This window comes from Phlebotomus argentipes, unplaced genomic scaffold (genome assembly GCF_947086385.1).
Source record: "Phlebotomus argentipes unplaced genomic scaffold, Phlebotomus argentipes genome assembly contig_46, whole genome shotgun sequence".
NCBI lineage: Eukaryota > Metazoa > Arthropoda > Insecta > Diptera > Psychodidae > Phlebotomus > Phlebotomus argentipes.
Genome location: NW_026776153.1, coordinates 200,726 through 217,891, shown reverse-complemented (window position 1 = coordinate 217,891; position 17,166 = coordinate 200,726). Strand labels below are relative to the sequence as shown.

The 17,166-nt window shown below is 43.8% G+C and overlaps 1 protein-coding gene across 1 annotated transcript in view; it reads right to left on the bottom strand.

The window, feature by feature from the left end:
* The window catches only part of LOC132262184 (cadherin-related tumor suppressor), a 111,569-nt gene that overhangs the window by 3,064 nt on the left and 91,339 nt on the right, over positions 1-17,166 (bottom strand). Inside the window, exon 8 of the mRNA XM_059761362.1 lies at positions 22-5,383. Coding sequence (XP_059617345.1) covers positions 22-5,383 — 5,362 coding nt within the window. The remainder of the gene's footprint in view (positions 1-21; positions 5,384-17,166) is intronic.

Genomic DNA, 17,166 nt, shown 5'->3' with positions numbered 1-17,166 from the left:
ATAATAAGTGGTTTAACTTACCCAGTCGGGCCAATATCATCAGAGTAGCAAGTGGCATCTCCTGGACGACATTCATCGCAGACATCTCCGTTTTCATCACACTTGGACACACTCAGGGACATGACCTTTTCATTTCTTGTAGCGGTAACTTTGTGCCACTTTCCATTGGACAGAGTGCCATGAGGTCCTCCCACGACCACCGATGTGATGGCTGTCCTAGCGCCGCCGAAGGAAAACACTGCCTTTCCCTTGACAATCTCCATGGCCACAAAATCTGATCGTCCTCCACTCTGATGACCATAGTTGTACACCAAAAGTGCGTCAGGCTTCGTAGTGGCGAAGATTATGCTAATGTCATTAGTAGCAGCATTCAGTGAAGGGAAGGCTAGGTAAGAAAGTTCCTTAAATCCGAACGTTGCTCTCTCACAGTGCCTTCCATAGCGACCATCAACACAGCTACACTTATATCCTGGCTTGAGGCTCACACACAGACCGCCATGTAAGCAGGGATTCGGTCTGCATGAGTCGGCAATGGTTTCACAGTTATTGCCTCGATAGCCAGGGCGGCAAAGACAGAAGAAGGACGATCCGTCAGGACTTTCTCTGCAAGATCCACCATTTTTACAAGGATTACTGGAGCACGCATCGCCTCGTTCCAGTTGACAAAACTTTCCTTCCCTGTGCGATGGACAATGGCACTGGAAATCGTAGCCTTGACGACGACACTCTCCACCTGATTGGCAAGGATTGGGTGAGCAGGGATCCTGTCTCTTGTCACACCTCGCGCCGGTGTAGCCTTCAACGCAGCGACAAGTGAAATCGTGATTTACAAGAGGCGAAGTGAAGATAAGTGCTTGGCTATCAGTAATTCTCGTTTCATCCTTTATAACAGAGATCTTCTCCGAACACACTCCGCCATTGTCACAAGTGTTTTGACCACAGGGCGTGTATCCAATGATAATATCTGAGGTTTGCAACAATTGAACCATTGCGTCACGCTTCTTGTTCAACTTTTCAATAACATAAGCTGGTGATCTATAGCCTGAATGATTTTTCACCGCTATTGTCAACTCGAGACTGCTGTTTGTGTTGCGCAGAGAATAGAGATTCAGTTCATCTCCGGAATCAATCGCACTCTTCATAAGATCCAAAAATGATCTGTAAGCCGACCCGAGAAACTTCGATGCAGATCCATTTTCTATTCTCACTGTGATGGAGTTCTCAACTGTGATGTTGTCGAAGAAGAGGAACTCCACACTTACTTTAGATTCTACATCAGCATGCCGACCGTCGTTCCCGGATACTGAGTAGGAGTAGCCCTGGCTTTGAGTCTTTGGCGTTGTGTGCAAATTACATCCATTCGGAATCTGGAGAGCAGCTGAGGAGGCGCTATGAGTGAGAATTTTACACCTATAATCGCCAACAATATCAGCATCATTTGGATGAACATCAGCAATTTTTCCCACAGGGATTCGTCCATTGAAGGCGTGCACGAGAACATGAACAACACGAGGAGTTGAAGGACTATCGTTCTCATCTCTTACCTTCACAGTTATTGCGTGTTGAGATCTCATCCTCGGCTTACCGTTGTCCTCCACCTCGACAATGAGATCTAGGACAGGAGTGGCTTCTCTGTCGAGACTCCTTGCTGTCTTCATGAGTCCGCTGTGCTTTTCCACAGTCACTAAGGACTTGTGACGACCACCAATGAGGTAGTATGTAAATGGAGCGCCATTTGGTGGCAAATCCGGATCTGTGGCAGTTAGAGTCATCACACTTGTTCCAGCAGGTTCATTTTCCGTGACATATCCAACAACGTCAGCCGGATCGAAGATTGGCCCATTGTCGTTAATATCACTTACGGAGATGTGAACCATCGCGGTGCCAGTTTGTGGTGGAATTCCTGTATCAATGGCGCCAACTGTAAGAGAGTATTCAGGTGTTGATTCTCTATCCAATTTTCTAGAGGTTTCAATTTGACCAGTCTGGGGATCAACTTTGAAGGACTGATCGCTGTTTCCACCGATGATTGAGTAGCTGAATTGGTTATTCTGCGGTCGAATATCCTTATCAACAGCCTTTACAGTGACAACTTTAGTGCCAATTTGAGCACCTTCGGACACATTAGCCTCATAAGTGGCCACAACAAACTCCGGGGGATCATTGCCATCCTGAATCGATATAATTACTTGAGCCTCATCTGTGTCATTGCCACGAATACCGCCAAAATTCTTGGCCATAACTGTAAGGACAACTCGACTTTGTGTCTCCCGATCGAGATTTCTCGCCACATACATAACTCCAGTCTCGGGATGAATACCAAATCCTTTGTCATTGCTAGAGCCAACCAAGAGGTAGTACACTTTTCCATCGTTTCCTGAATCCTTGTCCGTAGCTTCAATGACTCCAACACTGGTGCCAACTTCTGCAGACTCAGAGACGTCGAAGTGAAATACTGGCTGGATAAATCTCGGGTAGAATTCATTAACTCCCGTGATGTGGACAATCACCTTTACCCTGTTCGACATTGGTGAATCTGGATTAGCTGCCATGATGTCCAACGTGTAGAGATTCTCTTCCTCATAGTCAAAGCTTGCTTTAGATTTGATAATGCCCAGGGATTGATCAATAAAGAACAAGTCCTTTCCACTGCCGCCAACAATCGTGTATAGAATCACGGCGTTCTTTGGTGAATCCCGATCTGTGGCAGCGGCTCTGTAGACAAAACTATTGCGAGGGGAATTTTCCGGGAGGTGCGCATGATACTCGGTCTGGTTGAACATTGGAGCATTGTCATTGATATCCGTTAGAGTTACTGTGAGCATTGCAACAGCACTCTTGGACTTGAAACCCAAGTCTTCAGCGGTTATATTTAGATGGTATTCCTGCACTACATCATAGTCCAGAGACTGGAGAATGGTAACAGCTCCAGAAGTTGGATGCACATCGAACTCCTTACGCTCATTACCTCCAGAGATGGAGTAGCGAACCATGCCGTTGGGACCGTCGTCATTGTCTGAGGCACTCACGATGAGAATTGTGGAGCCCGTGGGTTCATTCTCAGGCACAATCACCTGGTAACTAAGTGCCGTGAAGACGGGAGCAAAGCGATTCTCCCCTGTTACTACAACTGTGACTGTGGTCTCATCTTGCTGGGGTGGAACACCTCTGTCCACTGCTCGGATGTGCAGGGCAAAAACTCTGCTCAGTAGATTTTGCAAAGGCTTTAGCACTGTGATCCATCCATTTTGCTTGTTGATGCCGAAATTCTTCGTGCCATTTCCGCCAATTATTGCATAATCCACTTCAGCATTGATGCCAAAGTCTAACTCATCCCTGGCGGTAACTTGAACCACTCTCTGGCCAATCTGAGCGTCCTCAGGAACTGGAGACAAGTATTCATTCTGTTCGAATCGCGGAGGATTGTTATTGGCATCCACCACATTGATGTTCACCAGGCATTCTGAATACATTGGCGGTTTGCCATTGTCCGTGGCGAGCACCGTAAGGGAGTACATGTTCTCAGGCGAAGCCTCCATTTGCGTGTGTCTATAATGGATAGTCCTCTTGCTGAACACATCTCCAGTTGCAGGATCAATACTGAACAAGTCAGAAGGCTGTTGCAATGAATACGAGATTACTGAATTCGGCCCTTGCTTATCTCTGTCCGTGGCAGTGACTTGACCTACAAAAGCCACCGCTCTCTGAAGCTCCGGAAAGTTGAAGCTGTAATAGCTGTGCTCAAATTCCGGCGCATTGTCATTCTGATCCTGAATTGTGATCGTAAGTGGAGTCTCTGCACGCCAAGCACCGTCCACAGCTGCCACTTTCAGGAGATATTCATCCTGTTGCTCTCGATCTAAGTGGCCAGTTACCGTAACATTTCCCGAAATGGCATCAATAGAGAACTTATTTCCTGGATTCTCAGTAAAGCTATAAGTAGCATTTGCATTGATGCCAGTATCGAGATCTGAGGATGTGACCTTAATCACAAAAGATCCAATCTCTGCATTCTCAGTCACATTGACACTGAAGAGTCGCGTGAATCGAGGAGGATTATCATTCTTATCCAAAATTGTGACCAAAACTGTTGCACTTCCCGTGAGTTGAGGCATTCCTTGGTCCACAGCTTCAACTGTGAGCTCGAAGAGGGATACTTCCTCGCGATCAAGACGCATGTTGGTATAAATCTCACCAGTGTCTGAATCGATTTCAAAGGCTCCTTCAAAATCATTGCTGAGACGATAAGTTACTTGACCATTCTCATCAGAATCTGCGTCTTTGGCACTGACTTGAACCACAGTCAAGGGCGGAGCTTCTTCTTCCATCACTTCGCTATGGTAGATCATTTTGTCCATGACTGGTGCGTTATCATTAGTGTCCGTGACGTTAATCAGAAGCCGGATAACGCTTCTCAACGATGGTCTGTCGGAATCCGCAGCCTCTATCCACACTTCGTACTGCTGCAGTGTTTCATAGTCAAGTCCTCCCTTGCCGACGGTCACTTCTCCCGTGCTGGGATCAATCTTGAGAGCATCCTTTGTATTTCCACCAGCAATGGCATACTTGATACTTCCTGCTGGACCCTTCTTCGGCGAAGTCGCTGATATCTTCGTGATCATCTTTCCCTCAGCCACATCCTCAGGCATTACGAATTGCGTCTCCGCCATGTAGGAAAATGTGGGGAAGAGATGTGCTGGTTTCAGGAGGATTGTGAGTTCTGAGGTGGCGAATCTGGGTTCAGCCCCCTGATCTTCCGCCTTCACAATCAAACTATACACTTTATCGATGCCCTGGCCATTCAGTGAAAGCTCCTCGAATGTTTTGATAACGCCAGTGTTGGCGTTAATGACAAACTTATCCATATCTTTGCCGTTGATAGAGTACACTATCCTGCTATTGGCGCCCTCATCCAAGTCAACAGCGCGGGCGCCGAAGACAAATTGCTGCGCCTTAATGCGATCCGGCACGTTGACATTGAAAGAAGGTGACTCGAACATGGGGGTGTTGTCATTAACATCAGCCACGGCGACTGTGAGATTCACCGCCGTGGCCCTGGGCTCCGTTGCTGAGCTGTCCTGCGCCATAAGGGTTAAGTGATAAATGGATGTGTCTTCGCGATCGAGGATTTGGGCAGTGGTGATCTCGCCAGTCGCTTGATTCACGTGAAATCTCTCCACCTTCTCGCCCAGCAAGCTGAATCGGATCTTTCCGTTGAGTCCAGCATCTCTGTCCGTTGCCTTAGGCTGCAGAACTTTTGTACCCGACGGTTGATTCTCCATGACTGTGGTTCGGTAGGATTGTCTCGCAAACTCTGGACTATGATCATTCATATCCTGGACAATCACTCGCACAGTTCCCGTGCCGGTGAGTGGGGGAGATCCTACAAAAAAAGAGAGGGATGCATATCAATAATCTCTCCCATGACCTCTGCTTACCAAGATACGAAAAACAAAAACCGTTCGAGTGAGATAGAACTTCTAAGCATGACTCGCGATGAATAATCTCTTGCGTAGATCCACTTTTTCTTCGGCTATTTATCAACATGAGAGATGATCTTTGCGCGAAAATGCATGAAAAGTTGCCACGGTGCACTTTCCACCCTCTTCCCACGCTCTGCAAGAACTTTCTCAATTGTTTTATTGTCTCCAGGAGACCTTCAGCAAATCATGCCGCCTTAAAATATCACTCCATGGGGAGGAAGACAGAGAGAAATGGCAATAATTCTGCCATAGGAAATATCGCTGTGCCGAAAGAGAGGCAGTGGAAAATGGCTGTATTTCTGCATACAACAATGTCCGCATATATGCAAAGGGTTATCAGCTCAAGATAAATTTCCACGATTCACAGTGAGTCCACAACATGAAATCTATCTTTTGGAATTATTACTTCTCTGTGGCACTTTTTCCATAAATATACCTGCGCCGGCAAATATTATTGGGGAAAGAGAGAGAGATACAGTCAAACTATTAAGAGCCCCATGAGTCCCCATTATTCTCATTGGGATACACACCAAAACATATTACAGTAATGCTCACTGCAATCCATTCACCTTCTCCATCTCTTTTTTCACATGCTACTTCTTGCTGTATCTCAACCGCCTTTCGACTCTCTTGTGCATAAGCAAGGAATTTTCTAATATGAGTCCATGCCAAATTTTTCCTACACAGTTTGCATACACTTTAAAGATGTGCCTGTGATTTTTACTTCTACCCTTTTTCACCTCAGAAAACTGCCTTTTATTGAGTGTATTTGGTATGAGGAGAGATAAAATACACTCATCAGAACAACAGCGGAGATTTGAGATAACCTTTGGGTTCTTTGCCACTTTTCAAACTTGCTCCACAGCATCTCTAAACTCAACGTAGAATATGTGTAAAATGGTGGAGAGAACGATGAAAACTTGTGGAGCATTCCGTACAAAGTCGCTACTTTGAATTCATGTAACAAAGGATAACTGAGAGTATGAAGACTGACATAGACTTGTGGTTAAAACCTTGTTTGCAGTGTGACAAATATCTAAAATGAGTACTCATGTGATAACTTGAAGTCATTTGAAGTATTTTTTATATTAACTTTAGACGACTAGAGTGAACTTCCGACTAATTAACTTTTTTTTTTTAATATGAATGAGAATATTTTGTGGAATCATGACCGATTTTGAAACTGTAGAATTTATGTACTTTATCAACCAAAATTGTGTTATTCTCCATTACCAAGCGCTTAACTACCCACTAATGGAGTCCTTAGCAACGCGTGATCACTCGCCATCCTTCTTCCCATGGCAAAGGGGGGGGAGTACAAAGAGGCAGAGCGCAGAAGAGTATTGACGCGCGAAAAAGTGGATACGGGTCAATAATTTACATTGTATGATGTGTCTGGAGGTGGGACGGATAATAGGCTCTTGCCAGGAACACAGCCGATAATTGTGGGCATATTCACACGCGCAAACCGATCGATTGATGGTGTGCGCCCCATTGCAAAGGCTGTGACTTATAAAGAATCGTTGGCGATTTATCTATTGTCAACTGACTAATATTTTAATCCCTCGGAGCACTTTTGTGTCGTGCCAGCGAGTGCTTTTTCGCGATGCCCTCTGCACGCGGTGATATGCTGTGAAGGTGGATGGGAAAGAAGGTATTGGTTTTCTTTCTGAAAACCGAAACAATTTTCTCGTGAAATCTCAGACTCGCCAACAGTCTCTCTTCTTCTGGATTGCTGCCAATGGAAAGACAAAAGGGCGCAAGCAATGTAGGCTATATAAAGCCGTGTGTATCGTCAAAAACATAGTCTTTTATCGTGTTATCGATCGCATTGAACTTGCTGCAACTAACATTTTCATACTGTTACCCGGGGGTATAAAAATTGCTCTCTCGCGAGAGAGCATCAAGAGCACAAAATATCGATAGTTATTGCCTTTGTGCGGCTGGAAAGCTCGCGCGAGTGAGATAAAAAGAAAATCGTCGTTTTTATATAAAATGCGTGAGTGCACGTCTCTTGGGTTGCATCCAATGAGACGACCTCAAGGATCGATAAAAGAGGCCTTCCGATCCCCAGCCACGATTTCATGCACACCATGCTGATTTATGTTAAAATTTTTCACTCTGATGAACTAAATAGTGAGACAGCTGGAGGGCGATTGTGTCAGGGGCGGCGGAGGGAGAGACTTCTCATGTTCTTCCAGTAGTTGAGCATAGAGTATGGGATGTGCAGAGTGGTTGGGTAGAGAGACTGAGCGAGAGAAGTGGAAAAAAGGCCATCGAAAATGATGAGATGTGGAAAAAAGGTTGATTGAAGACAACCGAAAAACGACAAATTGCCAATCGTAAATTGGTTGCACGCGCAGATGTCTCAAGATGCCCAAGAATAAATGGTGCGGAATCCAAGTCAGTCCCAGGGCGGTGATCGATAGTAATCTCGAGCGAGATCATCAATATTCAACAGAAGCCCCCGAAACTACCAAGCAAAAATGTCACTGGGAAAATCTAAAATGTCTATCTTGGGGTATAATTCAATCAATAAATTTGACATCTAATTTTGTTTACACATCCGACTCCCGATTAATTGATCAAAGAGTCACGATGGATGATCTGCACGGATCGCAACACCGATCATCTCGATCGCGTTACCTTTTTTGGGAGAGGGGGGGGGGGGGGTAGGGGAAGAGAGAGAGAGAGAAAGAGACACGCATACAATTCAGGAATTGTTTTCCTCTGGCAAGTACGACTAAATTTATCTTTTCAATCTTTCTTCGGCGAAGACGCCGAGGATCGATAAGGCGAAGCATCGATCACAGTCATATTTGTATTTATCTAATGGCGCGATTTTTCGGCGCTTCATAGAGAATGTTTGAGGCAAGAGTTTTTTCATCGCGCTGTGTGTTTTTTCATCCATTACAAGGCAGCATTCAATCGTGTCAGATTTAAACACGAGATGATGGTTCTTGTTCTGTTATATAGAACTGCTGGAATGCTGTCTTAACGAGCCAATCAAGCGGCGTTTAATGTAAACATTTATCAAATCATTTTGTACGTTACACAAATACTCGTGCACAGATCATTGATTTCATCATTTGGGCGCTCGGGATTTTTGTATACAATTTACAATTTTTCGATCATTTGTTCCTTCAACCCGAAAAAGGGCAACCGCACTCGATCACCCTCGAGATGGAAGGAAATCGAGACGCCATCGTACACTAATTGCACCACATTTAACATTTTCTTAGAATTTAGCGGCATGTGATAAATTGGGGCTTTTTGTCGAAAAACTCTGCGCGGTGATCTTGATCGGTGGACAAACTGCTCTTGTACAGTTAATTTAACAATTGCCGTAAAGTAGAACATGGGAATTTCCTATACAATTAAATTTTCTGCCAAATGAGATGAATTTGCTAGATCATTTTCTGTAATTTGTCTTCCTTTTCAATCATCGCGCACACAAATATTTTGTGTACTGCGAACAGAAGACTTTATCGCGACAGAAGACGAACTTGTATTCTTTTTTCTTCTAATTTCTCGCTGCCAGTATTAATTTATTTTCAATGTTCAATCGACATTATTATATTCTACATAGAAATCATGGGGCCAGAGGAACAATTTTACTCGAGAAGTATAGAGAATGTTTGTAAGCAAATAACAGGGAATTGTGCGATTTTATAGACTCATTGGAACATAGCAGTGCTCACAATCAGCAGAAAATCGAAGAAGACAATCATGGGAAACAATAAGCATACAGTTTCACTGCAGCGGAATGTCATCTTATTATTATTATAGTTGCATAAGTTCCGAGATCGAGACATGGAAAAAAAACATCAAAATCGCTAAATGTTTCCGTCAGTCTCAATGTGCGGACAAAAATCTCTCACACAGAAAACGCTCAATTCACCCTCTTTTGCCCTTTTCCAGTCAGCCTTCTTTTATAGCCATAAACACACTCAGTCTGAAGACTTGAAGACGTCACAATTTCGACCAGAACATTCAACAACAGAAAATTGTTGTGACAGAAGTGGAGAGTATTGAAGCAAACAAAAAATATGTATACAAGTTGCTGAATGAGCGGCCAATTCTGTTGATGCAGACTGAGTGTACATCGCGGCTCTCATGGAACTTAAGAGCACACACTGAGGGAGGCACCCACGAGAGATTTGCCTCAATCTGCACTCTAAACGGCAAGTTATACCTTTATAATAAGAACAGCAATATTGTGTCAGGTCACAAGTTGAAATCAGAAAATGCCTCACGACAATCTCATGCCTCCCTTCGTGCCGTCCCTTTTCGTCTCACCTCGAGTGGTTGCATAAATAACGAAAATATTTTGTTCGATTGTTTTATTAAATCGATAATATAATAAGTATTTTTATTGCCATTTCCCCTCGCTGGGTTCCCGATGTCGATGACTCTCGGGATACCAGCGACAAAATCCCAACATGAGGCATTCTGGGCATTACTCAGCCCAGTGTGCAATTTAATAAGAGTGTGCAACAAGTATTTCACATTGACTCACAGCAATTGCTTATTGATGGTATGTATGAGATAGTTATATTGCTAAATGAGGGACTTTTTGGGATATAACATAAATTCACCAATGCGAAAGTATAGTGGGAAAAAAGGAGTTGCTTGAGAGGAGAAAATTACCCAAAATTTGGTAAAATCATTTTCCCAGCCGCGATCCCAAAGAAAGTATGGGAAAGTCCCCCGTAAAGCCACCATCAGTGGGTTCTCAGGGAGACAAAGAGAACGCCAGGGACCCCCAGAAGCTTCGTGAGGGGGCTAATGACCAAAGTATGCGGTATGGCTTTTCCTCCGGACTCCCAACACTCACTTGGATGAGGATGAAAGGGCGTGTCGACGGACGCCGATACCCCGACCATGCACTCGTGAAACCATGACTTCGTGACGTCACGAGACCCCCGCGGGCTGCAAATCACCTTCACCATCGAAGGTAACTCACTCTTGGGCTGCTGCTGAGCCACAATTCACCATCAATTGTGCCTCCTTTGCGCGCCCCATCTTGCGAGGACGCGACTTATGTGTTGAGCTTCTTCTTTGGGCTTCTTGAGCCAATGTCGATTGATATGGCGTTGCAAGAACAGTAACATGCAAAAATGGCTATGGAAAACGATGCAAAAATTGGCTATAAATCGCAATTATGATGTGCCTTCGGTCACCGAAGTGGGATGTGTTTATTTTATATTATATATTTTTAAATGCCCTCTCAACATCCCAGATTCTTTGATCGCGCACTCACCACACTTGTGTGTTGGTATACATGTTTGCCAACATATAATGGATGGTATGCAAAAGAGCTCAACATCTCGCCAGGGACTTGAAGATGGGCAATTTTGTCGCCGAGGAATTCTTGGAAAGTCATCCATCAAGATCGCCAGTTTGAGAAAAATGAGATCATTTTGCTGTGCGATAAACCGCAAAATCAAAGTATTGAGACGATATATCGCGCCCAAAAAACACGATAAAACTGCTCACATCTGGAGAATTCTCAGAAGAGAATCGCATATGCTAGAAACCCATCAATTCGCGTGTGTGTGACTTCTTTTTTTTTAAATCTTTTTGTCCGAAGAAGCAGACAATTAAAAACAACTGTGCAAGAATTTGACTGGACTCCCAGCATCCAGCAAAGCCTTGCATCATTTTTCACAATCAAACATTTATCTATACTAAAAGCTCTCGCTATCATAATTCTTCTCTCTGCAAGTCTGTACAATCCAAACACGATTTGAAAACACTTCCATTCTCACTATCTTTGGCCATTTGAATGCCAATGAAATATCATTAATCACATCAAATGATCTCATTGAAAGTGTTTTCACACAGGCGCGATATTGGCGAAAATCACTTAAGTGAAACGTTTTCTTGACTCTCAAAAGATATGCTCTTGTCTTGTGTTGTGGCACACGATTGCTCGAGTCATTCTTCAAAATGTTATGCGCCCGAGCACATCCATCAGCCACTGTATCAATTGAACATTGAGTAACATCCAACTCAATTTCATCGACAACTTCCACATACAACCTTATTTTCACCTCAAGTAGCAATAAATAACAATCATTGGCAATCGAAAAAGGTGTTAGACAACAAACGCAAAACCGCGTGCAAGTCAATTTGATGGGAATTTTCTTCATCATGAGGTGGAAAAGGTCTATCTCAGGTGCTTGATCAGGACTTTCTTTTAATCCAACTCAATAGAGTCATTTTCAATTGCATTTCAATCATATAAACATGTTTTTGTGCACCATCAGAATAATGATCAAATTGATATAATCGCTTCTGTCCTTTCTGCATTGCGACAAGATGAACATATGAGGGAAGATTTAAGTTATTTCACCAGTTTATTGTATATTTATTTGGTTTCCTGCATCCGCGTGGTTAAGAAGGAGTTTAATAACCACGTATACAGTTTGTTAAACAATTGTCGTTAGTTATTGATTGAATTTATGGTTTTACTCTCACCTGGAGCAGTATTAAGAGACACTCGATAATTACTCGATCGAGAGGGAGGCAATGTGTGAAGAAAAAGGACAAGAATTGGACAAATACGCGATGTGAATTCCATATAAATTCTTACAATTTATAAATGTGGTGTTTTTTATCAGAGAAGAGCTGGAAAAAAGCGAGCAAATAAGAGGCATGACGAAGAAGTGGAGGGAGGCAAGCAGGAGATGCGGGAATGAATGAAAAATATGGTGTGAATGGGTATGTAGAAAATAAAAGTGGGACAATTTGCACGCAAATGCTGCAAATTGCAATTCTTGAGGATAATTATTTGCCATGGAGATGCACAAAGCGTTGAATTCCTCTCATTTTTTTCTCAAACCGCGTGTCCACGAATGGGTGATATTGACGCTAAAATCCACCTCCACATGAGGTGTTTATCATCAACCTTCTTATGCCACTTCTTTCTCACCTCTAATGGTTTGGGCGCATCGGCATATTCTTCAGCCATGGCAATCTAATGAGCGAAGAGAGTGAGAGCGAAGAATGTGGCATCTTCACCTCCTCCGTATGTGTGCATTCTTTTTCTTTCTCCCTTCCCACCTTCGAAAGTGTTTCACCATACTTTTCTGGGTGCTCTTTTTGCCCCCCCCCCCCCTCTCGAATTTCTTCCCAAGAGTGTGCACTCCATGTCGCTGATGGAGTGAAAGAAGCAAAAGCACCTGAGCTGCCGGAGAATGCTTGGGTAAAGAGGAGGCATGAAATACCACAGCTCCCCAGCCATGATTTTCTTATATGGAAATAAACACGAGATGAAATGGGGGAATTATACGAAAAAGAGAAGTCGCGATGGTGAGGCGCGAGTACATAAGAAAGGGGGAGACACAGGGAGAGAGTGCACGGACGGGGGGAAGAAGAACATAAATTATTACGTATATACAGGCATTTATGACAAGATATCGTGGACATAAAAATGAATTAATGACACAGTTGAAGGCAACTCGGCCAATCACGGATCGCATTGGGTGCTCTTGTGGCGACCAAGAATATTCTCAACGGCTCACATTGTCATTAAGTGGGACTGGCATGGACACATCTTCCCCATCTTGAAAGTGTGCGCCACTCTCCCACTCGCCACGGACATTCTCCGGCCCCCAAAACTTTCTCTTTCACCCCAACATTCCAAGATGGAAGGTTAAATGCTCAGTTCTTGCGATTTTTGCGCAACTTCAGCACTTCACGTGTTAACTTGCTGATTAAAGAGCATCGGAAGTGGAGCCTTAAAACGGCTTTAAAATTAACAACAATTACCCAGTAAAAACAGCCACGATGGAAAACCGCGGGATTCCCACCGGTCGGTCCCTTGTTCCCCAGTGGATTTTTGAAGGAAACCCCCCTCGGGATTCCCTCAGATTTTTATACACAAATTTGTATGGAGCCTGTCCGCGGATATCCACTGGTTTTTCAATGGGGACTCCTGGAGGGAAGTCAATGGTTTTTCCACACCTCTTAAGCCCGTAAAAGAAACCTCTTAGGCCTCTTTTCAATGGTTTTTCAGTGGATTTTTTCGCGGGGATCCCGCAGGAGGCTCCATTGAAAATCCTTCAGGGATGAACAGGACCCAAAACGATGGATTTTCAGTGGACTTTCCTGCAGGAATCCCTCAGGAGGGGTCCATTGAAAATCCTTCAAGGATAAAAAGGACCCAAAACGATGGATTTTCAATGGACCCCTACTGAGGGATTCCTGCAGGAAAGTCCACTGAAAATCCATCATAAAGTGAACCTGTAGTTAGAATATGGCGCGCTTCGGACCAATTTTTCGAGGTGGCGCTGTGATTCACAAAATGTACATGGTGATGTCACACAGGGGAATTTCACAACATTATAAATGGGACTTGGAATTTCACCAAGACATTTTTAAGCACGCAAATAAGTCCTTTTACACGCTTATTATAATAAAGAACTTGGTGCAAGGATGCTTCCACGGTACAGGATGAATAAAAAGGGGGAAAAAGTAGTTTCCGCACCGGAAATACGCAGATTTTTGGAAAAGTTGTTGGAAAATATTTTTCACAACATTTTTTTCTATTGCCGAAATTTTCATTGCTTGTCAAGGATATCAATGTAAAATCATCGAAAAACTGTAAATATGCGTTCCCCAGAGCCTTATTCCCTCAATATTAAGGATAAAATGTGTGATTTTTTCCCACCCACTTTTGACAGCTGCCATCTTGAAAGACAATCTCCAAAATATAGGCAGTTCAGTAATTGCGGAGTGCCCTGCGGGATTCCCGCGATCATCCCCAATGCAAAATCCCTCATCTCAAACAGTGGGCAAACAGTGGACTTGCCCTGCGGGATTCCCGCAAGAATCCCTAAGGCCAAATACTTCATCCTTAAGGCTGGGCAAACAGTAGACTTGCCCATCAAAAATCCAGTGGTTATCCACTGGTTTGCCCATCAAAAATCCAGTGGATTTTTGATGTGCACAAACCCTCATCTTAAACAGTGGGCAAACAGTGGACTTGCCCTGCGGGATTCCCGCAAGAATCCCTAAGGCCAAATCCTTCATCCCAAAAGGCTGGGCAAACAGTGGACTTGCCCTGCGGGATTCCCGCGAGAATCCCTAAGGCCAAATCCTTCATCCTTAAGGCTGGGCAAACAGTGGACTTGCCCATCAAAAATCCAGTGGTTATCCACTGGTTTGCCCATCAAAAATCCAGTGGATTTTTGATGTGCGCAAACCCTCATCTCAAACAGTGGGCAAACAGTGGATTCGCCCATCAAAAATCCAGTGGGTATTCACTGTGCACAAACCCTCATCTCAAACAGTGGGCAAACAGTGGACTTGCCCTGCAGGATTCCCGCAAGAATCCCTAAGGCCGAATCCTTCATCCCAAAAGGCTGGGCAAACAGTGGGTTTTTGACGGGCAAATCCAGTGGATATCCGCTGGATTTTTGATGGGTAAGTCCACTGTTTGCCCGGCCTTAAGGATGAAGGATTTGGCCTTAGGGATTCTTGCGGGAATCCTGCAGGGCAAGTCCACTGTTTGCCCACTGTTTAAGATGAGGGTTTGTGCACATCAAAAATCCACTGGATTTTTGATGGGCAAACCAGTGGATAACCACTGGATTTTTGATGGGCAAGTCCACTGTTTGCCCAGCCTTAAGGATGAAGGATTTGGCCTTAGGGATTCTTGCGGGAATCCCGCAGGGCAAGTCCACTGTTTGCCCACTGTTTAAGATGAGGGTTTGTGCACATCAAAAATCCACTGGATTTTTGATGGGCAAACCAGTGGATAACCACTGGATTTTTGATGGGCAAGTCCACTGTTTGCCCGGCCTTAAGGATGAAGGATTTGGCCTTAGGGATTCTTGCGGGAATCCCGCAGGGCAAGTCCACTGTTTGCCCACTGTTTAAGATGAGGGTTTGTGCACATCAAAAATCCACTGGATTTTTGATGGGCGAATCCACTGTTTGCCCACTGTTTAAGATGAGGGTTTGCGCACATCAAAAATCCACTGGATTTTTGATGGGCAAACCAGTGGATAACCACTGGATTTTTGATGGGCAAGTCCACTGTTTGCCCGGCCTTAAGGATGAAGGATTTGGCCTTAGGGATTCTTGCGGGAATCCCGCAGGGCAAGTCCACTGTTTGCCCGGCCTTAAGGATGAAGGATTTGGCCTTAGGGATCCTCGCGGGAATCCCGCAGGGCAAGTCCACTGTTTGCCCAGCCTTAAGGATGAAGGATTTGGCCTTAGGGATCCTCGCGGGAATCCCGCAGGGCAAGTCCACTGTTTGCCCGGCCTATGAAGATGAAGGATTTGGCCTTAGGTATTCCCGCAAGAATCCTGTGGTGCATCCGTTATGCTCCATGGCACAGTATGGAAAAACGATGGATAATCGATGGACAGCGGATTGTGTTTTTACTGGGTACTCGATTATCTCAAGCCCCTATGCTTGCATATCTTAACAGTCTTACGACCCCCATAATGATCTTCTGGTGATGGCGAAAACTGATGAAAGACACGAAAGCCTTTAGCCAAGCCAATGGTAATTATTCAATTACCAAAGTATTGAAATTAACCCAAATATAAATTAGATAATTTGAGGTAACTTCCATTCAAAAGAAGTCATCTGATAATATATTCAAAGTGCTACTTTTCGAGTGCGATCGCGTGAAATGACCCAACCAGGTGCTTTCAGAAAAAATTCGGTGCTATAAAAAGCGAAAGATTCGCATAGGAATGTTGGCAAAAGACGCGCGCACATTGAGCAAAAAGTCACCAATAAAAGCATCGCTATGAATGGCAATGTGGAGTTTCAATTCTCGGCGCAATGCTTCTCCGAAATGGCCATTGAGCGTTTATCAAAGAATATAGAATTCTTGGAAGAGAGGCAACTTGCAGCAATCACTTGTGTAATGTATGTGTTACGGAAGTGGATGATAGTTTTATTGCTTCTTTGTATTTTATGGATGGTCAATTTAGCGCTTTAATTAGAAATATTATATTAAACGTTTGTCTATTTTCTGACTGACTTCCACCAACAATCTCCTTGTTCTCGTTATTTTTACGCGCCGGTCAATGTCCATTCGCTCAATGTGAAGAATGGGAATAAATAAACAGATTAGAGCACCCAGAGAAAAATAATATGTAAATTGATGATGAAAGGGAATAATGGTGGTAACGATTGAGCAACAGAAGCGAAAGTTGAGGGCGTCTCAAATGATTGTTTATTGCACCCGGCTTGTAGACTTCTCCCAGTTTTATATTTCATCTTTGGCTAAAAGTTCCAATTTATGCGCATGGAGCAACTTGCTCTTCACAAAGGCGAAAATGCCGCCAATTTATTAATAGGCTCAGCATCACGTCTCTAAACTGAGTCGAGTTTAAAACTCCAACATCAATTTTCGTGCACTGACAGCTAGTTAATCATATATAGTTGGAAAATATCCAACACCATGTATTGTTCGCCACACGCTCTTGTAACAATTTTCCAAGAAGGTGAAATGTCTTTTGACTCTCTTTCACTCTAATTGCAGTGACACTCTTGTGGTTCACGCAATTCACTCGCCACAGGGCTGTATTTCTTGTGAAATCGCCAGAAAATTACAAGACTAAACGAAGTTTAGAATAGTAATTATTGCTAAAAAGATCTCAAGCTATTAATTACATATCTAAGATTGAGAGACAAATTCATATTATAGAATCC